Here is a 26,257-nt window from a genome sequence, read left to right on the forward strand (position 1 = left end):
GATGTTCATCTGTTGCTGTTGGGAATGTGAAGTGGAAAAGCCACTGTGGAAAAACATATGGCAGGACCTTATGAAGTTAAACGTATATTTCAGTCCTAGAGAAATGAAAACATTTATCCATACAAAGGTATGTATGTAAATGTTCATAGCAGCATTATTTATAATTGCCAAAAGTAGAGGCAACCCAAATGTCCATTAACTGGTGAATAGATAAACTGTTTACCCATGGATACACTACGGACTAGCACTCAGCAACAAAAGGGAACAAATCACAATATAACACGGATGAATATTAAAATCATTAGGCCAAGTGAAAGGCTCCAAATACAAAAGGCTACATACCATGTGTTTCCATTTATATAGAATTCTAGAGAAGGCAATGCTATAGTGACAGAAACATCAGTCGTTGGCTGGGGTCAGGGGTGGGGAGGGATTAATTACAAAGAGGCATGGGGGAACATTTTAGGTAAAGGGAATTCTTCTATATCTTGGGCGGTAGAGGTTACATGATTGTATGAAATTATTAATGTTCAGCAAATTGTTCACTTAAGTACGTTTTACTGTATATAAATAATTTAAAAAATAGGAGTCCTTGATTCTGATTGTAGGTAATAGGAACTAGAATAATGGAAAGAGGACTGGACATAGGGTCTAGAAACCTCTGTTGTAGTCCTGCCTTGGTTTCTTAATCATTATCTGATTTTGAGTAATTCACCTAACCTTCCTGAACTTCCACTTCAAATACAAAACAGCAATAAACATACTGTCTTTGTCTTCCCCACAGGGACGTTTGTGAGGGCAAAGTTAAAAGGCTTTGGATACTAAAAATTTTGTGCTATTATCCAGCAGGAATGAAGGAGTCAGCAGTATACCAGCACTCTCATCCAGAAGAACCAGAACAGCTCAGCAAAACACAGGAATTCTCCCTCCGTAGGCAGCACAAACTTCTGAGGTAACGAGAAGTAAATAGGCTAAGATTCTGTATTCGTTTTCTATTGCTGCTGTAACAAACAATCACAAACTCGGTGGCTTAAAACCACCCATACTTATTATCTCGCAGCCATGTAGAAGTCTGGAGTGTTCAGTGGGATAAAACAGATGTTGGCAGGGCTGTGTTCCTTTCTGGAGGCCCTAGGGGGTAATCTGTTACCTTGCCTTTTCCAGCTCCTAGAGGCTACTCACATTTTCAGTCCTTGGCTTGTGGCCCTTCCTCCGTCTTCAAAGCCAGCAATGCAGCATCTCTCTGACCATTCTTCCATCACACAGCTCTCTCTGACCCCAGCCAGGAAGAGTTCTCTACTTCTAAGGTCTCAGGTGATCAGAACGGGCCCACCCCCATAATCCAGGGTGATCTCCGCATATCAAAGTCCTTAACTTGATCACATCAGCAAAGACCCTTTCACCATGAAAGGTAATGTATTCATGGGTCTGGAGATTATGATATGGACCCCTTCGGAGAGCCATTATTCTGCCTACCTCAACTCCAGAGAGGGAAGAACCCCACAGAGCCACTTCTATCCTAGGATCATTTGCCAATTCTGAACTCCTCCAAGAGCCTGAGAATCTGAGCTTTGTACTCACAAAGGGCATCTGCTAGGGGACATAGAAATGAGCAGAGCATTTAGCAGAGAGTTGGATCCCTCAAGTAAATGGCTTGTTTTCCTCTCAGCACATTTGATGACTATGGGATCTGTGTGGGTCAGGATGCTAAAACCTTATGTGGGAAGCCTCTGAAAAGCAGAACATTATTTTTCAGCAGTGCCATGAGCAGAGATTAAGAGTTCAGACTGTTTTAGGAGAAGGGCCTCACAGAATACACAGGATCTCAGTTGTAAGACCTGGAAGGTCAGGGGTAAAACAGAGGTAGACTGAGCTTTATCAGGGGTACAACCCCGCCTCTAAATGTACAATTTAGCACAGTCTCTGAATGGATTAAAATGAGTGCCAATACTCTATTTGCCCAGCACAAATAAAAGTGTACGCACTCTAGAGGAAGGTAACATCAGCTGGGAGCGCAATATTTTTTAAATACATAATATCTAAAATTCAATGTAAAAACTACTAGACATCCCAAAAGGCAAGAACACGACTGAAAATCAAAAGAAAAAATAGACCCACAAGTGATCTAGATAGTGAAGTTAGCTAACAAGGGCTTTAAAAACTATGCTTAATATGTTCAAGCAAGGAGATAAAAAATATAGGAGAAAAATAGGTGAAAGAGATAGAGAACTTCAACAGAGAATTGGAATCCATAAAAAAAGAATCAAATGGTTATTTTAGGACTAACAAAGTCCAACACTTGAAATCAAGATCTTGTAAGGTGTGTTCAAAAGCAGACTAGATAAGCAAAAGGATAGGACTGGTAAATCAAAGAGCATGCCAACAGAAAATGTGCAAACTGAAGCACAGAAAGAAAAACGATGGGAAAACACAGAAAAGAGCCTTAGAGATATGTAGGACACAATAAATGGTCTAAAATTTGTGTAATTCAGGATCCAGACAGACAGGAGAGAGAGGATAAGGAAAAAGAATAGAGAAGAAGTAATAACAGAATTTTCCAAAATTGATGAAAGTATCAACCTAAGATTTAAAGAGCTCTGTGAACCCCAAGTCCAATAAATACCGAGACAACCACACCAGGGCACATCACAAACTGCTGAAAATCAGATAAAAAAGAACATCATAAAAAAAGGCCCAGGGAGTGTGTGGGGGAGAACAATTTACCTTCAAAGGAACAATAGCACTGACAGCTGATTTTTCTCAGAAGAAACCAGAAATGGAAGCCATAAGGCAAAGGAACAAAACTTTAATATGCTAAAATAAAACTTCTCCAAATTAGAATTCTATACCCAGGGACAAGAATTCGTCAAAAATGAAAGGAGGCTAAACTTACTAAAATTTATACGTGACATATATGCAATTTTTTTATAGATCAATTTTACTCAATAAAACTTTAAAAAAATGAAAGGAAAATAAATACATTTTCTCACCAACAAAACCTGGAAAAATTTGTCACTAGGAATCATGAACTAAAAGAAAAAGTAAAAGGAGTTCTTCAGGCAGAAGGAAAATAATCCCACAGGGAAACACGGGATTTCAAGAAGAAATAAAGAGCAACAGAAAGGATAAATATATAGGTAAATATACATGAATACCAACATGTACATAAATAATGATTTGTGGGGCTTAAAATGTGTGTAAAATTAAATACACGACAATAGTAACATAAGATATGGGAGGGTGTTAATGGAATTAAGGTGTTCTAAGGTTAGCATTCTTGGAAAAGTAGAGAAAAGTAATAATTTTTATATGACTAACAAGTTAAGGATACATGCTGCGATTTCCAGTGTAACCACTAAAAGAAGAGTTAAATAATACATAACAAGGTAGTAAAGAGAAAAATGGATTAAGCTTCCTTTCTGTCTGTAAAGTCTCAAAGAGAATGATTTAAACTCTGTCAATAACAAATTATCCAAGACTCAATTTGTAAAACACTTAAGTTGCTATTAGTGTTGTTATAACCAAATGCCTACTACCTTGTCATCTAATAATTTCTTGGTATCTGATTTAAAGTCATTTGAAAAAAAGAACAAATTCATAGACTTAGACAAAACTATTTTGGCAGGAAGGCGAAAGGGGTGATTAGGCAGATGTGTGTGGGGGTGGACTGTAATTGGTCTCTGGGTGGTGAACATGATGTATCTACACAGAAATCGAAATATAATGATGTACACCTGAAATTTATATAATGTTATAAACCAGTGTTACTGAAACAAAAAAATATTTTATTTGAACATTTTAAAGTTTCTTTGTGGCCACTTTTATTCATTATTACGGAAATCCAACACACTCCCATTGGAACTCATTTGCAGGTGGAAAGGTTGGAACTAGAATGTTCCATTCTAAAATTCTAAAGACATTCTAAAATTTTGAAAACAGATCATGCATCCCATCGATCACCATATGTGTCTCCCAGAGCACAGCTCTTCCGCAATCCTATCCTCAGTGCCCCTCTAGTGCTGGACAGTGGATGACTCTAATCCCGCATTTTTCTTCCTCTTTTCACTCGATCCCTCACTGTGTTAGTCCACGGAGGACTTAACTGCCCTGGACAGTTCAGAGCAGCTTTGTAAGAATTTTCTGGCTTACAGTCCAACAGCCTCCTAATGTCCCCAGAGAGTCATGCCTTCGGTCCCAGGCAAAGCCCACAGAAGTCAATTTGATGGAAATGGCTGCCCCTCTGTCATTCTGTGACATTCCACAGTCAAAGGTGGAGTCAGGATTGAGTTGATTCCAGGTAAATAAAGGAGAGAAGTAGTGACTTGCTTGGTGCCAGCAGCCAACTTAGCCTAGCTTGGTAGTAAATAAAACAAATCATTCACACGAATTATGAAAATTGAGGGTAGAAACGAGGGAGTGGCAAGGGAAGGGGGCTCTTGGAGGCAGTCAGGTTTGAACTTCAGTTTGAACTTGGTTTGAACTTCAGTGCCACACTGTTGATGCAAAACCTCTGACCAGTAGGCCCAGGTCCGTCAGGAAACACATGGCCAAGATGAGCCTCACACTGCAAGGAGAGAAGCATCCGTCAGTTCTCCACTGAGCCAAGGCTCTTTACATAAAACCAGACACCCCACTCTGGCGTTCGACATCTGTGTGGGGAAAAATCTACCACACCAGAGTTTGATTAAGAAATGAAAGACGCAGAGCACAGCGGTAGTCAATAGCTATCTACTTTATCAGTGAGAATGGGAGCAAGTTATTTAACTTAGGCCTCGACTGACTCATCTATAGTATGGGGATAATAATTATACCTATTTAATAGAGCTGTTGGGATGATTAATTGATATAATGCACGTGAAGTGCTAATACAGTTCCTGGGTGAGTACTCAATAATGTAGCCAGTGTATCACAATTGTTTTTTACTGAAGACAAGACTATGCTATGTTTATCTGCTCGCCTCTGGTGGTTTACAAAACCAGAAAATTTGAGAACCCAAGGATATCAAAATGAATCTGCTGTCTGGATCTAAGCCACTGTCTCCTACCAGACTCACAGGAGGAATAATGAGCTATGTCATCTGCAGTGTCACTCTGACTGTCAGTGACATGCTGCAGAGTGGGGAGGAAGGCGGAGAGATGCCAACCATGCTGGGCCTCCCTGCTGCCGGCCCCTGTTTGAAAGGATGTGAAGGGCCAACCCTTTCTTTCAGAGGCTCACTCTGCTCCCATCTCTGGAAGGCAGGACTCAGGGCTGGCCGCTTCAGGCGCGGCTCAGGAAGGCTCTTCCTCTTCTCTGCAGTGCCCAGAAGGATGAGCGAGAGGGATAAGAAGCAGCATGAGGAGAAACCCGATGTGTTTGTGACAAAGTACTCCCACGGAATACCACCAGATACGCCAAGGACAAGACAGCTCTTTGTGGCACTCGGGGCAGCACTGGAGGAAACAAAACAGACAAAACGAAGAAATTCACCTGCTTGCAGACAACCTCCGTGCGAACGGATCCTGATGAGTGGTCCACACGTCTCAGGATCCCAGTCTTACTTTCATCAGAGCCAGATGTCCCGTGAGCCTCTGAAAACGAAGGCCAGCCAGTGCCAGAGGAGTACTTTTTCTCAGAACTGTGGAAGACATTCTCAACATTACAGCTGCTAAGACTGTCATGAACACACAAAGAGCACTTCATGCCGCAGCTCATTTTTCTACCGAGCAGGACCTGAGTCCCTCTCTCCTCTGCCAGACCCCAAGGCCAGGTCTGCAAAGAATCAGGCCCCCAGGAATTCTGCCCACTGCACCTTCACAATTAAAGACATCGTTCCATCACAGTGAAAAGATTTCTCATTCTTCTGATGCCAAGGTCTTCTCTCAATGTCCGACAAGGAGCTAAAGACACTAGGAGCTTTGTGAACTGTGTTGCTCATTAGGAAACACAGACCAAATGCAAGTGTTCTAACCGTAGAAAAGGGGAAATCAAAACGAGATAACAGCGGCCGAAGGAGGGCTTCATGAGCTCGGCGTCTGAGAGGTGTGAGAACTGATGAAACACCGATTTTCAATAATGGGAACTTCGGGTTGTCTAAACACAGAAGGCTGGCTCCTGCGGGGATTCAAAAGCCGCCTCTGCCACTTTCAGCTGTGGAAATGGGGCAAGCTACTTACCCACTCCAGGCCTCGGTTTCCTCCCCTGTAACATGGGGATAATCGTATCTAAGTATGGAGATGGTCTGAGGATTTAAGGAGGTGCTCTGGAGCAGAGTGCTCATGAATGTTTGCTGTGATTGTCATTATGAATAAGTAAGCCTGGGCACCCTGAGGCCATCAATCACTGCAGTGAAGCCTGACCACCTGGCAGCCCCATCGCTCACCAACGGTGCTGAAGGCTGGGGCGGCCAGGGGACCTGGCAAGAGGAGGAGGGCAACAAGCAAAGCTACTCACCAAAGACCCACTCTGGGTGCTCTGAAAGGTGAGCTCCCTTAAATGGCATTAGGAAAATAGATTTAAAAAATTTAAATGGGGGCACCACACCAGTGGCGTAGTGGTTAAGTTCACACACTCTGCTTTGACAGCCGGGGTTCGCGGGTTTGGATCCTGGGTGTGGACCTACACACTGCTCATTCAGCCATGCTGTGGTGGCATCCCACATGCAGAATGGAGGAAGACTGGCACAGATGCTAGCTCAGGGCCACCCTTCCTCACCAAAAAGAAAATAAATAAATAAATGGCAGGGAGATGGCTCTCTATCTAAGGAAAAGAGAGAAGAAATGAATTGTAAATTCTGCAAAAAAAATTGAGCAAGGAGGAAGAAAAGTGGCAAATCATCACATTCCTAGACTATGAACACAGAAGGAAGCTCAGTCACACCCCGGCAGAGACAGTCTAGGGTAACACACGATTCTCCCACATTCTGGCCTCATCCCTTTACACTGAACAATTACTGAGCATCTCTGAGAACTTTTGTTTACATGGGTTATGTATATCCACATTTAACAAATCAGAAATTATCACTGAGAATTTTAAAAGCATGCATTATTTTTAAAAACAATAAACTTATTACATGGTAATATAAATAATATTTTTACAAGATAATTACATTTTCCAAAATGAAAACAGTACTTAGTGAGAAGAGTTGCACTGTTTTACGATTTTGCAAATCTCTTTAATGTCTAGCTTAAAAAAATAGACAGCTGAATCTTCCTATGTGCTTCTGCATTCAAACTACTGCGGCGTTGTTTTGATTGAAGCGTAGGAAGAGGATGTGGCCTCATGCATGTGCAGTTAGAAAAGGGAGGACCCTGTAGATGCCCTAAAAGGGTCCCAGGAACTCTGGGGGGCCTCAGATCACACTCTGAGAAGCACAGGTATAACTTCGAGGAGCAAGAGCTTTGACTTCTAGAAGACTTGGGTGTGAATCCAGGCCATGCCTGTGACATTGCTGTGACCTTGGCAAGTTCTTGAATCTCTTAAAGCCTCAGTGCCCCAGTCCATAGAGCAGTAAGGGCATTATTACCTCACAGGGTTGCGAGAGGGTTAACTCAGAGATTTTCTGTATACAGCGTCTTTAGCCAAGAGCTGGAAACATGGCATATTAAGTCAGTAGCTATTATTTCTTAATATCATTATTATTATGAATAACAGATATCTAAGAAATTTGTGCAGCTGTGGGTCCAGTTAGAAGCATCTGCACATTTAGGTCGGGTTCTTTGAAATCCTTTTCCAAGAGTTCAAAAGTCTTCACCTGAGCCACTCTGGCCTAGGGAAAAACATCTTAAGCATCTTTTCATCATAGCCTTTCCAACCTCAACATTATATATAAACTAGTGATCATTAAAAGAATTTGATGGAGAATTATGAATATGATAAATTATTTTTAATGACTGAATCTAAGACTAATAAAAAGTCATTTTAAAACATTTCATGGGAAATAATAAACCTTCACTGATGCAATTAACAGAATCTGAAGATTTTACCAAGTAATATGAGAGGCCCATCATATATAATTTAAGACTGGGAACCTAAATAGTAAGGTCAATTAGAATTCCAATATACACATTTAAATGATTAGCAGATTATAAGGCCCACCCTTGAAAACCTAAAAACCATTCTGGATCATCTCTTCTCATGTACTCTTAGAGGTGTGTCTTTTGTTTAGTTCTATTATGTGTTTATTTGCTTTGTTTTTTCTTCATTTCTGGAAATTCCACAGCCTCCAAACCAACAGCAGAGGCACCCAGTGATAACTGGCAATGCTAGCATCTTAGAAGAATTTCCATTCAGTGGAAGGAATGGGAGCACACAAAGTTTGTACACAGTGATACTCAGTTACTCATAACATGGAGGACACCAGGAAGTTATATAAAAAGGGAACTAACATCAGGCTCTTGGGTTCCTTTAATTCTAAGAAGATTTATGACCATGAAATATGTGATCCCACAGTAGATTTTAATAAACACTTCCAGAATGAGCCTGCGCGGGGGGCGGGGTGGGGGGAGAGAAGGAAAGGGAAGAGAGGAAGCAGGGGAGGGGACAAAGTCACATAATTCCAAGGCTGATGCAGCCACAGTCTAGAGTCCCCAGGGGAGTGATAACATCCTGAGTGTTCTTGACCCGGAGACCCTGGATTAAAGGCCTCTGGTTGAAGAGTTGACTGCTCTCCCAGAACACCCACCATATTGGTTTGGTGTGAAGCGAAGTCTGGAGGCAGCAACGAGCCCAGCTGCCAAGAGGCGGTGGTCCCACACCCACTTGACTCTTTAACTATTCAGTTTTGGTCGACAGACTTTTCACCTCATTTTGACTCTATACAAGCATTTGAAGGAATGTTTATGTTTTCTCTACCCCTGCTCCTATTATTAAGGCTGGAGACTGGGGACAGAGAGAGACAGAAAATGAGAGGCAAAACGAGAATATATTCCTAAGAGTATCCTGTTGAATGGGGAGCACGCTCAGGAATATAGTCTTCATTTATAGATTCTCGTTAATTAGAACATATTCTCAAGAATTCCTCATTATCAGAGATACATTCATGCACATAGGCCTAAGAAGGATCCGTCTCTAAGCATATCTCACGGCTAACAGGCACTGAGTGCTTGGCGTGTGGCAGGCATTGCTCTGGGGCTTTTCCATGTATTGACTGAGAGCTCAGTTAATCCCCCCAACAACCTTATGAATTTGGTACTATTATCATGCTCATTTTACAGATGAGGAAATCGAGGCACAGAGAGGCTAAGAAAACCTGCCCAAGGTCACATAGCAATGGAGCCAGGATGTACCTCTAGGCAGCCTTAACCACCCTACTACACTGTCTCTCCTATAAACACAGGCATCTATAAGAAGAGTATATTTGGGAACATAAAAGATTCTTATGAAGATATTTTTCTGAGTCTCAGCTACAGCAGCAGCAGTGGCAAAAATGGAACAAACTCAAAAGTCCTTAAGAAAAGAAAATGGAAACTTCAACTAAAATGAAATGATTAAAAAGAAAGAAATATGGTTAGCCACGTGGTAGAAGGGCTTTTGGAGAATGGGCTGGTTTCCCTGTGAGTCTTGGCTGTTTCCCAGCCCCGTGACCTGCGTTGGTCACTCAACATCCTGAATTTGGACTAGCATTGTGCTAATACAGTAGCCAGTGGACACAGGTGGCGTTTTAGGTTTAAATTCATTAAGATTAGATAAAATTAAAAATACAGTTTTTCAGGCACACTAGCCACATTTTGAGTGATCAACAGCCACATGTGATCAGTGGCTACCATACTGGATGGAGCAGATATAGAACATTTCCATCATCATAGAAAGTTCTACTGGACAGGGCTTTCTGCTCTGGTCTCTCAGGTCTCTCCTTGCTCCAACATTCTGTGATTCCATGAGAGAGCCTGTGTGCCGAGGGGATGTTGGGTATTGGGTAGGAATAAGCTCTCATCTTTACAGCTGCAGAAACTGGAGTACCAGGGAAGTCACCAAACAAAGACTAAAATGCAGGAGGCTGCTCTTGCAAGGATGACCTCTCATCTTTTGTCTTCCTAGTCCAAAGACAGAAGCAGAACGTCTGTCCAACTACCACGTAGTAACACAGTAGCCCTTTTCACTTTTACAACTCAGTTCATTGGCTAAAAGCAGGTTGGCCCTTTCAAGGTCCTACTTCTCCTCTTTAACGGAACCAAAGGCCAAGGAATAAGTAATGTGTCAGAAATATGCACCCGGCACTTTACCGTGTCAAAATTAACCTACCTCTCCCAGCTACCCCCAGGCCATCCCGGGCTGCCTGCCATCTTAGAAACCTCCTCACCAGCCACTGCCAGAGTGGATGGATCCGGGCAAATGCCTGCCCTTCCCTGAGCATGAAGGAAGATCCATCCTTATGGTGCCTATCCTTGCAGGCAGGGTCTGGATTTCCAAATTCAGGCCACAGAGCAGCCGGCAGCGCAGGCTGCACACAGGACGCACGGCAGCCGGCCTAATGGAAGCTTCACGGAGCTGGCCTGATTTATATTTTATTCTAAACTAATTGAGGGTTGATGCAAAAGAAAGGAAAACATCTTTGAAGTCCTGTTTTTCAGAACTTCAAAGATATTTTCCTTTCTTCTGCATCGAATCTACTTTTTTTAGACTGTTTCCTGCATGTCTGAACAAAAAAGCCTTTGTGGAGAGATTCCGATCCTGATTGACTTAAAAGAGGCTTTGAAATCAGGGGACAATTAAATTTACTTTTAGCTCCATAGAAGAGGGCATGGTATTCACTACTGTCAAGCATTGTGGGGAATCTATCCTCATAAAATTCTACATTTCCTAAATTAAATTATAAACCCATTTTTTCCCTGGGAGAGATATAGTTTTAATGACATGGCCAGGCAAATACTATTATGGTTTAGATTTCTTTAAATACTTTCCCAGGAACAAATTCTAATAGCTTTATCTTAAGGTGCCCACCAAGTTTTATGTTTTTGCTATTTATTGGGGATATAGAAAGGAAGTCTATAGGTTACAAAGTCTTGTTAACTGCTCTACATGCTAGAAATAATCAGGACAGGCCAGAATCTTAAAGGAACAGCTCTCCTCATAGCAATCACACCAAATGAAAAGGGGAATTAAAAACAACATGCTGTATATCTATCCAAGGCCTCAACTGAGACAGAGCTGTCTGAATTTAGAGGTTTGTCCTCCCCCAGTACCTCCTGATGCTGTATCTTACCTGAAGAGTGGGCTGTCACAGCACACACAGTGATACATTCCTGACTCCTCGTTATTCAGGTAGATCCCACTGAAGGGCTGAAAGTCAATTAGACACGTCATGTTCAGGTTTCTCATTACACCAGCAGGGATGATACAGCACACTGAAATCCAAGATTAAGTCCCCAGATAAAGGAATTTTTGTACTCATTTGACAAAGCCTGAATATCACCGGAGAGAAACTTACAGTGGGTCCAATAAACAGCCTGCGAGCTTATTTACAACCCGGCCTTTATTGTGTCAAATATTCATATTATGACACTAATAATGCTTTGTATTTATATAGCACCTTTCATCCAAGAACATAAAAGTCCGTGAAAAGGCGAGAGAACAGTCCTCTGGATGGGGTGAGATCTCGGTCTCCATTTCAAACGCGTTAGTACAATAGGAATCTAGTCCACTGTCTAAAACACTTTGAAATCTCCAGTTAAACAGAGAATATAAATACATAAAAAGCACGGCTCAGTGAGATCAGAGCTGTGCCCATAATGCGCTTCACGTGGTGTTCAGGACACTGCATACTCAATACATGTTAAATGATGAGCTAGACTCTCCCAGTGCCAAAGTTACTACGTAGACAAAATGACCACATTCATTGTGGCTTCAGGAGTTCACGGGGTTTCAAAGGTCTCCTAAGAGGAACGCAAGGAGACTTAAGGCAATGAGTGAGCCAAGTCAATCGTTTCTTAAGTGTTACTTTACAAACTGGATCTCATTGGTGAAAAAAAAAAGGACCATTTTTGTCCTTTTGCTATCTCCTCTGTTAAAGCAAACTAAACAAGGGACCGGTCCCATGGCCGAGTGGTTAAGTTCACATGCTCTGCTTCGGCAGCCCAGGGTTTTGTCCGTTCGGATCCTGGGCACGGACATGGCACCACTCATCAAGCCATGCTGAGGCAGTGTCCCGCATGGCACAACCAGAGGCACTCACAACTAGAATATACAACTATATACCGGGGCACGCTGGGGAGAATAAGAAGAAAAAAAGAAAGATTGGCAACAAACGTTAGCTCAGGTGCCAATCTAAAAAAAAAAGAAAATTAAAGAAAAAGAAACTCTTGTGCAAGCCAACTATGAAGATCCATGACCAGTGTCTGGAAAAAGCACTATCCCATTTTACGGGATGGAAAGGAAGCCAAAGCACAGAATGGCTCACCGAGTCACAGAGCTGACTCAGGAAATAAGCTGGACCCCTCCGTCCTCTCTAGATTTCCCAACTGAAAAAATTCACAGGTCAGACATTTGAATTCCCTGTGGTCGTATTAACAGCACATTTTCAGTGAGTGCATAATGGACAATTTCAAATTAACCTACTGAGCCTACCATCTGGGCACACTTGGATGTGTTCCCTCTTTAAAGACCCTAAACTTAGTTGCAAAAATCTGAACAGTGGTAAGCTGGTCTTTCTGTGGTCCATCACCCTGAACGCTTGCTCCCAACGCTGGCATGCATTGGCATCTGTAACGAAGAGGAAGGTTCCCATCCCTCCCACCTGGGCTGACGAGACACACACGCCAAAGGGCTACCAGTCCTGAAGCGGATCCAGAAAAGCCTACTCATAGGATCCAGACAGCCTGAGAAGAGTCAAAATATAATTATGTCCTTGCAGGGGACAGCTGAGCAGAGGAGGTGACAAGGAATTGGAATTACAGTAATAAAAAAAAATTTCAAATGAAACGGAATCGTTAGCTGACATATTTTATGAAACGACACCTATGGTCCGCCTCCCTGACTGACTTCCCGACGTCTCCCTCCGTCCTCCTCAATTTTATACAAGTCCTGTCACTTATTTGGGGCCAAATTCAGCTTCTATCTCAACTGTTCATTCTAGAACTTGGAAATCTAGTACGTACCCAGTGCTGGGCTGGGTGATAAGGTTGCAGAGGCGGGAAAAAAAAACCCAGCGCCACAGTTCCTGCACTCCAAGAATTTGCTCCCTGGTTGGGAAGAGACACGTGGGCTGACAGGTGGCAGCTCTGATGGGGCGGTCAGCAGGGGCTGTGGCTAGCACTAGGCCCTTTACTACCAGGGAAGTTTCCATGAAGGCTTTCTGCACCAGATAATGGCTGAGATCAGGGGTTGTTTGTCTTTTGTGTTTTTTTTCCACCTTTTATTACTATTATTTTTAATTACACAGCTGATTAATGTTTATTATAGGAAAATGCCAAAACACTACACGGAGCTTTGAAGGCTGAGTAAGAGATAATCAGAAGCAGCCATGGGAGAGTACTTCAGACAGGCAGAGCAGCTTGGGCACTGCCCACGTGACACAACAAGGAAAGGTGGAGAAAGGAGAAAGATGCTGCTGGAAAGGCAGGGAGGGCGGGACCACAGGGCGCTTTGATTAGACCATGCTAAGAGTTTACCCTCTACCCTACTGACAATGGGAAGCACTGGAAACTTTGTGTGCAACTGGGTGTGCACATGACATCCAGGTGAAGAATGGACTGGAGCAGGGGCAAGCTGACAGTAGAGGCAAAGAACCATCAAACAGCCACCAACACAGGCCTGGATTTAGCTGTGGCAGGAGCAGTGGAAATAAAAAGAAGAGGAAGTACTCAAGAATTATTTAGAAGAGAGAACTGAAATGACTGACTGTACAGGGAGGGGGACAGGGTCAGAGACAGAATGACCCTCAAGATGCCCCCTGGGTTTTCAAGGTCTGTTTGATGGGCTGAAGGTTTGTTGAAGCAGAATCCGCAGGGTGATGGTAAGTGGAGGCGAGGCTTCTGGGAGGGGATCAGGTCATAAAGATGGAGCCCTCATGAATGGGATCAGTGCCATTATAAGAAGAGCCATGACAGAGATGATCTTTCTCCACCATGTGAGGATATAGCAAGAAGGCGGCCATCTGAAAACCCGAAGAAACCTCTCGCCTGTCATTGAACTGGAAGGCACCTTGGCCTTGGACTGCCAGCCTCCAGAACTATGAGAAATAAATGCTTGTTGTTCAAGCCCCTCAGTCTACAGTATTCTGCTCCAGCAGCCTCAGCTGATTAAGACAGTCTGTCGGGACCAATGGGAGATCTCCCTTCTTTGATCTTGTCAATACAACATACTTGTTGGGAACAGATGATAGACTCAAAAGAGATTATTTGCAGATAATTCACACAGAACTACTTACAAAGGTCGGGACAGGGATAATGGAAACCAACAAAGGAGGGTGAAGCACCCCTGGGCCAGTGACCATAAGAACACACAACCGCTACAAGGCCTGGGGGACAAAGGGAGGGGGCAGTTACCAGAGCCTGTGAGGCTGCAGCTCCAGGGGAGGGCTGCCTGCAGGAGCCGCGACCTGCACTAGAGGAACACAGCCCCAGAGAGGACCCTGGATCCTCATTTCTTTGTCCTGCCCTCTGATCTTGCTGGCATCTCCCACTGGCCAAACGCAATCAGGAGCCAAAGGGCAAGGGAGCTGGATACTCCTCCCAGAGCTGAGAGGAGAGTAGAACACGTGGAGAGCGGATCTGGAGGGCAGACAGAGGATGACTTGCGTAAAACCTACCTTCTATTGCCATCTGACTTTTAGTTATTGCTCAGTCAGGCTGTAAGCTCCTTCCTCATACCTAGCAGGGTGTTGGTGTGTTACTGCTGCCCAAGAAAAACACGTCTAACTGAATTTTGAGTCACCAAATAGAAAGCTTACATGTTTTACCTCTTTCCTTAGCCTCAGGAAGCTAACTAAGGCTTACTGTTCTGCAGTATTCTAAAAAGTTAAATATGGAAATGGATCAACTGAAAGGGATTTATAACATTAGTTAAAATAATGGATGATGCTCATTTTGTAAAATGGCCAAATGCACAGGGTATATTGCACCATCTGTTTGAGAATCCCACAGATTTATTCTCCTGAACATCTGGCAGCTCGTCTCCAGGCTCTGTAGCTATACCAAACCCTGCCTGGCTCTGTTCCTGAGAATAGGGCTGGCTTAGAATATTCCGGGAATACACACAACTGTACACAAAGCATCACGTGGGGCTATCTGCAATAACGGCTAATGAATTCTCTTTCTTAATGAAGGCTTTATTAAAATCCCACCCACAGGAAGTTTTCAGAAATACCAATATCTCATGAGAATCTATTGGGATCTGCTGGCCTGTCTAATGACTTTAGCATTGGAGAAGCTGAGCGTAAGACCATGATTATAAGGCCACATGCATGTGGACAGTTACCTGCACCTTGCAGGGACTGCTACGTACAGATATAAATGCTCTAGAACTTTGCAAAATGACTGTGCTGTGGTGCACTCTGTGGGGTCTGCTTCACAGATGAAAGCATCTAATAACCAAGTTCAATAGCTATATTCGTGTCTAAGACGGACCACTTGTCAAGAAACGGAGTGCTGTAAAATGGTATTATAACGAGGAACCACTGAGGACTGTTCTCTCAGGAAATGAAGGAAAGCTGAGATTGATGAATGCAGCTTAAAGAATGTTCCCACCCCTGAGCCTGCAGTCCTTCGACATTCACAAGCATTTATTTTCTGAGTGCCTACAATAGCCGGGCATCACGCTATGTGCTAGGCATGTACCACAATGGCAAACGCTGTGACAGAAAAGAACTGGTGGAACCAAACCCAGCTTGGGGCTGAGAAAGGCTTCCCTATGGGAGTGAGACCCGGGCTGAGAGCTGAAACAGGGGTTTGAACGAAGTGGGGCTGGGAGGTGATGGAAGAGGAGAGGGAACATTGAGTTCAAGAGCCCTAAGAGGGAAGGCAGCCCAGGGTGTTTGAGGGCTGAAAGGACAGTGTGGCCAAAGCGCAGAGATCAAGAGAAAAAAGGGCCAGATTTGAGGACGGGGCTGGTAGGTCCGGGCTGGAGCCGTTAGGGCCTTATCAGCCACTTTTAAACTTTCTCTTTACGTCGAAAGCAGTGGGAAGGTACTGAAGGATTCTGAGCAGGGGAGTGCTGTGGTCAGATCTGTGTTTTCAGAACATCTCTTTGGTGGCTGTGCGGAGAATGGCGAGGAGAGGAACCAGAATGGATGTGAGTCCATACATATGGTGATGGATAAAAACCAGACTGGCGGTGGCGAACATGAGTCAGTCTATTACAGAAACTGATCCAGAACACCGTACCCCTGAAATTTACACAATGTTCTAAGCCAACATGACCTCAATGAAAACAAAGAAGGATGGCTGTGAGTAGAACAGGTGAAGGCCCCTGCATGCAGTCTGACAAGCGAGAGATGCGGGCACCCTGGACCAGCACAGCAGTAGGAGCAGCGGAGAGAAGTGGAGTGACAGGAAGGTTATGAAGAGGCAGAATAGATGGGTAAGGTGTCCAGAGGAAGGTTTGTGGTTTCTACCACTGGATGGATACCGGTGCTGTGAGAAGGAGAACAATGGAGGGGACCAGATTTGCAGAGCAGACGATGATGAGTTGGGTCTTGTAGCTAGGTCTATTCTAATCCTCCCCCCTCACCTCCAATATGTCTAATCAGAAGATTGTAAATCAGTGTAGCCTACCGGTTCAGTGCCTTTTTCTCTTGTGACATAGAATTGCTCCGGAGTCAACTTCTTTTGCCACTCACTCTTGGCGAGAGACAGCTCCGGCTTTGTAGGAGACCCTGTATCATTAGATAGACATTTTTTTTTATTAAAACAAAAGCACAATGACCTTTTCTTCCTTAGCCTTTCTCCCAAAGTGCACCATCACCAGCAGAATAAGCCAGTGCCTCCCCTCTCTCCCACTCCTTCCTGCTTCACAGGGACCAGAAAGTTCCAAAACAAAATGCCTTAATTGACTCATGGGTTTAATAAGAAATGAATAATAAGTAGAGAACCAGTTTTCTAGTCCTGCTGGGGCACAGAAGCTAAAGACGCAGCCAAAAAATGAAATAATGCAGAATCAATTCTCCTCAGGTACGTAAGGGGAGAAATGGATCCTCCTTCCATGACTACGTTCAAAGGGGCATTTCCTGTCAGGATACAGCTGGGAGTAGCTGAGTGAGTGGAGAGAGAACATTGAGTTCGTGGAGATTCAACTTTTATAAAGATAGCTCTGATTTTGTTAGTCAGGGGAGGTCTTTATTAAAAAAACCTTCTTGTGTGGAAGAGACTCCTACAGCATATACTCCTGAGAGAGGAACTGAGACCCACCACAATCTCTTCTTACGCTTCATGGTTTTGTCCACATTTTGTTTTCCTTTCTTCTACTCCTCTGGCTTCCATCTTACCACTTGTATTCCAGTACACATAAACAAAGTCACCAGGACAATACTCTCTTTAGCCAAAGGGGATTAGGAAGCCCAGTGTACATAATAAGTATTATAATCATCCAACATTAAGAATTTGGAAGGATCATACAATCTGCCCAATTCTTCAACTGACCAATGAGAAAACAGAGGCCCAAAGGATTAATAACTTGACCACGGCACTGGAGAGGAAATTAAACACCTGTGATGTTACCGCCCATATAGCAAATATGTCAGATCATCATATTTGAAATTCATTTTTGGTCACAAAAAAAAGTCCCAAATAATCCTTCAGCAAGAAAAGACTTCTATCTTCATCAACAGTTTATGATAATGCACAACATGATATTTTCAGGATTGTATACTGTTGATTGCTTGTGGCTGTTTATATTTTATTAAAGGGTTTTTATCTTTTAAATATGTTAAAAGTTGCCCTTTCTTAAATACTTTTTATAAAGCTACAGGCATTTCTTTTTTACTATGGAAATATATCTCTGAAATTTTCCTATGGAAATATATCCCAGTTACACACACTTTTTCAGGCACTTACCTCTTAGGGAGCAAAGCAAAATGTATTTATGCCACAATTATTACTGCTCAGCGGCTTTCAGAGTTATCATGTGGAATGCCAAGTAAGAAATGGAGAAGGAATGATAAAATCCTTTAAATCACTATTTTGGCATCTACTAAAATAACTGTTTCAAGCAAGAATCATCATGGGATTCTAAAAGCCCCAGGTTAAACACTGTTGAAGAACAGATTAGTCACATATTTTCAAAATATGACTCCAAAGATGATTAATTACAAAGAAGAAAATGTACCCTTACAGTGAAAAATCTAAAAGCCACCAGCTTAACCAAGTAAACAAAGTCAGCATCACCAATAGTGGACAAGCTGACATCATGTGCCTCTGGGTGTGACGCGCTGAGAAGGACACAACGTCACCCCCACCTCACTGAATCTGTTCTTGGAAAGCTCACTGGGGACTTCTTAGTAAAGCCCAGGAACACTTCATCATTATCTCACTGACTTCTTGGTAGTATTGACCCACTGACAGCCTCTCTTTCAGGGAATATTCTGTTCCCTTGGCTTCCATGACACCAATCCTCTTGCCCCTCCAGTTATTGCCTTTCCGCATCCTTCTTCAACTACCCTTCCTCTAGCCATCCCTTGAATACTGATGTCTTCAGAGGGGTCTAGCTGCCCTAGGCTTTCTTCTATCATCACTGCATACCTGCCTTGTGGGTGATTTTATCCATTTAATAGCTTAAAGTATCATCTACACGATGGAGACTCCAAAATCTATTTTTCCCTCCACCCGAGATCTATCCACTGAGCTCCAGATCCACATATAATCAATACCCGGATATCTCCACTTGGATGTCCCGTCTCAAATAACATGCACAGAAGAACCTCCCTCACTCCAGCGCAACTCTGCTCCTCCTCTTATGTCCTCTAGCTCATCCACCCCATGTTTCAATGCAGAAAGCCAGGCCATCATCCATGACTCTTCTCTTTTCCTTGCACCATGCCCGATTGGTTCTATTGCCTAAACTAGTCTAGGATCTGCTCACTCTCACTTCCTCTCGGCCACTTCCTTGGATCAGGCCACCAATATCTCCAGCATAGATTATTACAAAAGTCTCTTAATTTGTACGCCCTCCACCTATCCTGACCACTTCTTTTTTCTCACTGTCCCAAACTGTTCAATGTAACATAATACTCTCAAGATAAATTCCAAACTCCTTAATGTGACTGCCAAGGCCCTTCATCATTCGGCCCTGGTTACCACCTTCAACTCCTCCCCCACATTATGCTCCAGTCCTTCTGAACTGCGGTCCTCTCAGTTCCTCAGAACACGATGTGGTTTGTTCAGCTTTTTACTTGTTGTTAGGACAGAGTGAAGACTTCTAAGATCCTTACAAGCTGGACTGGAAACTGAGAGTCTCCAGTCTCTGGTCTCATTTTATATGTGATACTCTCCAAGAAACCTCCCCTGACCCCCAAAGTCTGGGATGCAAGCTCTTCTTGTGTTCTTACAGACCCGAGTACTTCCATGATAAATCTATTTAATCACAATGATTGCAGCTTAATTTGTCTGGATGTTTCATTCAACTAGAAGCCAAAGGTCTGAATAAAACTGTCTTTGTTCGATGTACCCCTAGTATATATTATAGTGCCTTAGCATTGAATAAATATCCATTTCTTCATTCAGTCAGTCAACAAATATTTACAGAGCACCTACCACGTGTAAAACTATTCTAAATGTTGGGGATACAAGTGTAAAGAAAACAGACAAGAATCACTGCCCTGAGGGAGTAGAGGTAAAATAAACTAAATAAGTAAAGAATATGGAACTTTAGGTGATTTCTCAAAAATCACAAAAGAGATTAGAGAGTGTGAGGATGTGCATGTATATATATTTGTGTGTGCATGTACACACAAACACACACAATTTCAAACAGAGTAGTCAGGGAAGGCCTTACTAAGAAGGCAACATTGCAGCAAAGACTTGAAGAAAATGAGCAAACACATCCTGAGAATATCTAGAAGAGCATTACAGGCAAGAAGAAAACAGGTGGGGTGTGCCTGGCATGTCTGGTGAACAGCAAGGAGGCCAGAGTACCTGGGGTGGAGTGAGCAGGGGAAGGTTAGTGGAAGGGAGAGCAGAAAGGCAATGGGGTCAGATCATTCAGGGCCTTGAAGGCTATTGTAAAGATGCTGGCTTTTATTCTGAGTAAGTTTGGAAGTCACTGGAAGGTTAGCAGAGGCATGACATGACCTAACATGTTTTTAAAGGATTACCGGCTGATATACTAAAAAAAAAATAAATAAATTGAAGCAGGGCAAAGGCTGAAGCAGGGACATCCTTATAGAGGCTGCTTTAATAATCTGGCTGAGAGCTGGAAAAGATCTGGGTCAGAGTGGTAGCAGTAGAGGTGCTCAGAAGTGGTCCGATGCTAGATGTAATCTGATGGTAGAGCCAGAGGATTTGCAGATGGATCAGATGTGGAGCATGAAAGAAAGAAAAGGGTCAAGGGTCACTACTCCAAGGGTTTTGTCCCGCACTGGAAGATGGGGGAGACTACAGGAGGAATAAGTTTGCAAGCTTGGTTTTGGATGTGTTAAGTTTGAAAATGCCATTAGGTATTCAAACGGAGACGTCAAGCAGCCAGTTGGATATATGGGTTTAGAGTGCAGGGAGAAGTCCAAGGTGGGAATGTGAATTTGGGACTCCTCAGATGTTATGTAAAGCCATGAGACTGGAAGATCCCCAAGTCAGTGAGTGTAGACACAACAGAACAGGCCCAAGGGCTGGACTCTGAGGTACTCTGAAATGTACAGGTTGAGATAAGGATGACCAGACAGAAAGGGAGGAAGGAAACTGCAAGAGTGGTGTCCTGGGAGCTAAGTACTTTAAGGAAAATGGCATAATCTACTGTGTTGAAAGACCAAGAAAGAGATGACTGATAATTGACCATTGAGTTTAGAAACGTGGAGATCACTGGTGACTTGAAAAAGAGCAGGTTAGATAAAGGAATTGGGGGTAAATATGATTGGAATAGATTCAACAGGAGAATAGGAGGAAGGAATGGGAGACACTGCCTACAGATTAAGTTCTAGCGGTGGCTGGAATGGGAAGTGAGGTCAAGAGCAGTTTTTTTTAAGATGAGAAAAATCACAGTACTCTAGTATGCTGATGGGGATGATCCAGAGAAGAGGATAAATTGATGATTTGGGAGAGAAAAGGAAGAACTGTAGAGCTCTTCCTGACCTTGAGTAGACCAAATATGGGAGACCAATTAAATTGTGAAATGTTTACTGACTATATAAGCTTTGGATAATTAATCAAGGTGTCAATAAGAGGTTTTACAAAGCAATGCAAGTTTAACTGCCAATTGAATGGTGGAAACATTTTGAAATCATTTTAGGCTGGTTAGCAGTGAAAGATGTTTTTCTTGTTTGTTTTAAGAGCAAGTGAGATTAGAACTGGCTTTAACGGATGTGAACTATGTGTTTAAACACAAGTGAAGCAGAAGCATTCCATTTTAGGCAGTTCAGAAGACCGATAGAGGTATGCGTATAACCACATCTTGTAAGCCTTCAACCAAGGACGAGATGACAAAAGATGGCCAGTTCCAAGGTGAACTAATGTGTCAGAGTGACCTAAGCTGGGACTGGTTACACAAAGGCCATTCCAAATGGTGAAAAAATGGAAGGAGAGCAAGAGCAGACTTTGCTAGTAAGAGCAAACTGTCCTCAGTTCCTCCTTCAAGAATCTGAACTCCGGTCTTGAGGGGCATTTGTGAAACCTGAACCCTGGCTATCACTGCCATCAGTCAAGGAAAGGAGTAATAGAGCACATGACAAAAGCTCTCCTTACTCTTCAAGTATCTGTCACACCACATTAATCTACGTGTGTCCCTGGCTTTGACAAAGATCTTGCATAATTTCTATGAATAGCTAACAGGAGGACCAACTTTTGGTACTAAGGTTGGGATTTATAGTCTATAAAGCTCCCATTATCTTCCTATCACCTTTTGGGGAGGAAGTGGAACGGGATTACAGAAAATAGCCAACTGTCTCTTAAAAATATTGCCCTTTGTGTCTTGCAAGTGCAATACAATATAACAGTTGACACTAGAAAGTGCAAATTCGAGAAGGGCTAAAATTCAGTGGGACTCCCACGCTTCAACTATGACCCCATGGCGTAAATCCTGGATGGGTTCCCACCTCCTTCTCCCACAGCTCTCTATTTTCCACACCTATTAGAGAGTGACTATCTGTTTTTCAGACTCACCTTCTCCCTCTGCTCTAATATATTTTTAGTTTAAAATTAATAACTAACTTTTAAATTGTTAAAGAAAAGAATTACTCCTTCATCTAAACACAATACGAAAGTACATTTTTCATGGCTCTTCTAATCCTTATCCATAGCTACCTTTTACACTACTATTAATGTGTATGTTGCACCCGTGCAACAATGTTCAGACCAGTTGTGGCTCAAGCACCAATTATGCAACATTTAGCTGCAGACCTGCCAGCCTGGAAGACTCAGTCAAGAGGAGACAGACTCTGCCTTGATGGCAAAATGACAAATGGTCAGCTTGGTGCTCTCAGGTCAAGATACATGAGGTCTGCATCACCTGAAGAGGTTTCTTTAACCTGGGGCTTATGAGATGAATTGCCCCCCTACTCCCGTTCATCTGTTGAAGTTCCAATCCTCAGCATCTCAGAATGTAAAGGTATTTGGTGACTGGCCCTTTAAAGAGGTAATTAACGTTGAACGAGGTCATACAGGTGGGCCCTAATTCATATGTCTGTATTCAGACATAGAGCCCTTAAGGAGGTGATGACAGTAAAATGAGGCCATTAGGGTGGGCCCTAATCCAATCTGACTGGTATCCTCCTAAGAAGAGGAGATGAGGACACACACAGAGACATCAAGAATGCGTGCAGAGAAAAGGCCACATGAGGCCACAGTGAGGAGGCAGCCATCTTCAAGCCAAGGAGAGAGGCCTCAGGAGAAACCAACCCTGCCGACATTTTGATCTTGGACTTCCAGCCTCCACAACTGTGAGGAAATAAACTTCTGTTGTGTAAGCCACCCATTCCGTGGTATTTTATTTTATTAGGGCAGCCCTAGCAGACTAATACACTGCACTTTAGGAAACAGCTGAAGTTTGAATGAAAATTGCGTTGAGTAAATTCTGTGCAATTGTACCAAACAACAGTTAAGGTGCATGTACATACAGCACACAGCAAGGCCCACTGAGGAAAGAGTAAAGTCTCTTGGCCACCAGGGATTAGAGAGCAGGATTCAGCGTTGGTCTTCTCATCCTTTGGCGTGTCTGTATGCAGGTGTTTTACATCCTTAATGCATATCATCTACACTTTGCATGCCAGCTTTTGGGACCGCACCTCTTTCAGATTCCCTTTGCATTCTCTTGTTATTGTCACTACCAAAAGCTTGGCTGTTGCCGTTACTGTATTCGATAGCCACACAGCTCTACCTTGAACTACACTTTGATAAACTCAGATTCCTCCAGGTTCTTTCTGCGTGCTGTGACTTGCAGAGGCTTTCTTTCTTGTTGGTTACACGTTCCATGTAGTGGTCTAGCGGTTAAGATTCATCACAGGCACCTCTGCATGCCGGGTTCACTTCCCAGTCAAGGAACCACACCACCCGTCTGTTGGTTGTCATATGTGGCGGCTGCGTGTTGCTGTGATGGCTGAAATATTTCAAATACCAGCAGGGTCTGCCATGGTGGGCAGGGTTCGCCAGAGCTTCCAGACTAGGAAGAAGGACCTGGCCACCCACTTCTGAAAACACTGGCCATGCAAACCCTATGAATAGCAGCAGAGCTTGTCTGATAGAGCGCTGGCAAGTGAGAGGATGGCGCAGAAAGATGGGGCAGAGTCTGCCCTACTGTACACAGGGTCACTAGGAGTTGAAATCAACTCAGTAGCACTAACAATAACAACAAATATGTTCCATGAGATGGGTCTCCGCTTTCCATCTTTAAGGAAACCAAATCTTGCTCACTGGTTATCTCCTTCTGGTTTTGCTAATCTTTCTGGCTTCAGTTACTATACTGCCAACTGTCACACATGAATCAGCCGCGATTCAATAAATACTTGTTGAAACTAAGGGGACCTATTAGGGACTGGCACAAAAAGAATTCCCAGCTCACTCGCATCTGCCAACTAGTCTTCTCTCCACCACAGTGGTTGGACTGTTTTAACCTTATGCTCAGGATGGTCTCCTAGCAGAGCATCTCTAGAAAGAATGTTTTCCCGAAACAGATTGTTTCTGAACAATCTGCTTCTGAAGAGAAGTTTCCTCTTTCAATTTGCTCTTTGTCCATCTGGATGACAAAACCACAGCGGCCTTGCCTCTTGCGTATCAGAGAGCTCAGTGCAGGAGAACAGTCCTCTGCCACTTTCAACATCTGCTCATTTCTCTCTCTCTCAACCTTCCCCAAGTCCACGTGGGTTAAATGTAGCTACAGTTTTTGTCCTTTCCATTTATTTAGGTAATTATAACTAACATTTATTGTGTGTTTACTAAGTGCCAAATTTTTAAAATTTATTCTGTACAACGACCCTACTGTTATCATTATCCTTATTTTATAGAAGAAAAAAACAGGTTTGAGCTTACCGAGTTCAAGAAGTGCACAAAGGCACCGAGTCAGTAAGTGACATTGTTGACACTGAAGCCCTTAACCGCGAACTATTCCCGTTTGTCATTTGTTATGGATGCCTAATTGCTGAATTGAACTTTCACGGTTTACTTAAGCATTCTTTAACTGATGGACATTTGGGTTACAGCCAATTTCTGATCCTTAAGAGTAAGCTCTTAAACACCTTTGCACATATAGCTTTGCTCTTTTGAATTATTTCCTTAGAATAAATTCCCGGGAGAGGGTGTCTGATAAGTTACACAGCTCCTGTTAGGTATTGGTGTCTGGCCAAACTTTAAAGTTGCTGAAGAACTTCGGATCCCAGGGCAATTCATCAGGCTGTTTCCGACAGCACCAAGTACAAACCTGAAGGACCAGTTTCCGCTGAAACCAGGGTCCTATAAATGGGAATGAGGAGAGCCCAGCCCACAGCTGGGATGTTTCCATCACCTGTCCTCAGGAAACTAATGCTTGGCACACCGCAGGCACGAAACAAGCATCCGATTGGCTAACTAGAGACACTAAGGGGTTCTGAAGGCCATGACTGGTACTCACGTTGGATCAGCCACCACTCCATAAAGCTGGCGCTTCTATTTATTTAACACGACACTTTGAAAACGTCAGGGGATAAAGAATTCCAAGTGACTGAGCACATTTTCAGCAGAGTTAGGTATCTCTAAATGTCTTCAGTGGACACGTAACAGAATTGAATTCAGAGATGGGACAGCTGGGCAGTTGCCCAGGAAGCCAGCCCAGAGGGGGCACTACATTACCCTGAAATATATCTGAATACACCGCCACTTGACGCAGTTCTCCACACGCGACTCCTACGAATGGATGAAATGTAAAGACGCCCCAAGCCAACAGAGGTGTGAAAGGCATTTTGCACAAAACACACACACACTTTTCCCTGGTCTCACTGCCACTGACAAACAAAAAACGATTATCACTTCAAAGGGGGAACGAATTACTAGCCCGCACGTTTCTCTGGGCCCCACAAACACATATAGAAATAGACCAGGGCAGGAAGCAAAGCCACAGGAATCCAGTCTGAACTGCCTGCGTCTCCGCCACGGAGAGCAGCACGCAGAGCTCGAAGAGGGGACAAGGTAAGAGGTGCGGGGCCACCACAGGAGAGCGCGCGCGGTGTCGCGTGTCGCCCCAACCACCCCAGTTCTTCACCTGGAGTCCCGCGATGAGCGCCCGGGGCTCCTGAGCCGGACATTTTATGCAAAAAAAAAAAAAGAAAGAAAGAAAAAAGTGGGCACGTTTGGGGAGAGGATCTATATCGTTCCTCAAATTCTCACAGGGGTCGGTGGCTCCCCCTTCCGCCCCTCCAAGTGCACGACCCACTGTCCGAGACGGCAAGCTCGAGCTCCAGAGCAGCACTCAGGTCCCCAAGCCGCGGCGAGCGAAGCGAAACCGAAAGCTGGGAGGCGGGGGCAGGGTCCGCGAGGCTCGCGTCCTACCTGCGTCCCCGCGTCCCGCCCTCGCGCCAAGGCCACCGCAGCCCGCTCGGCCCCGCAAGGCTCGCCCGGGCGCCTCTCGGAAGGGCAGGCCCCAGAGTGTGCGCACGAGGCGCGCCATGACGCCAGCTGCCGCGGCCCCCCGCCCCCCGCCGGCGCCCCGCCCACCCCCCCCCCGCCGGCGCCCCGCC

The 26,257-nt window shown here is 43.8% G+C and overlaps 1 protein-coding gene across 3 annotated transcripts; it reads right to left on the reverse strand.

Moving 5' to 3' along the window:
* Positions 1 to 3,764: 3,764 nt before the first annotated feature.
* On the reverse strand, positions 3,765 to 26,196 carry MSRB2 (methionine sulfoxide reductase B2). Of its 3 annotated transcripts, XM_046677915.1 has the most exons (6): positions 26,070 to 26,196; positions 25,783 to 25,812; positions 16,689 to 16,789; positions 11,183 to 11,259; positions 5,470 to 5,617; positions 3,765 to 4,564 (listed from the first exon to the last, which is right to left on the reverse strand). In XM_046677915.1, the coding sequence occupies exons 1-6, from the start codon at positions 26,185 to 26,187 to the stop codon at positions 4,460 to 4,462; spliced, it is 579 nt and encodes a 192-aa protein (XP_046533871.1). In that variant the 5' UTR covers positions 26,188 to 26,196; the 3' UTR covers positions 3,765 to 4,459. The 3 variants fall into 3 exon arrangements, with proteins under 3 accessions (XP_046533871.1, XP_046533873.1, XP_046533874.1); XM_046677917.1 differs by lacking the exon at positions 25,783 to 25,812; XM_046677918.1 differs by lacking the exon at positions 26,070 to 26,196 and having other exon boundaries at positions 25,783 to 26,060.
* Between the last annotated feature and the right edge of the window lie 61 nt (positions 26,197 to 26,257).

The sequence above is a fragment of the Equus quagga genome, chromosome 12 (assembly GCF_021613505.1).
Source record: "Equus quagga isolate Etosha38 chromosome 12, UCLA_HA_Equagga_1.0, whole genome shotgun sequence".
NCBI lineage: Eukaryota > Metazoa > Chordata > Mammalia > Perissodactyla > Equidae > Equus > Equus quagga.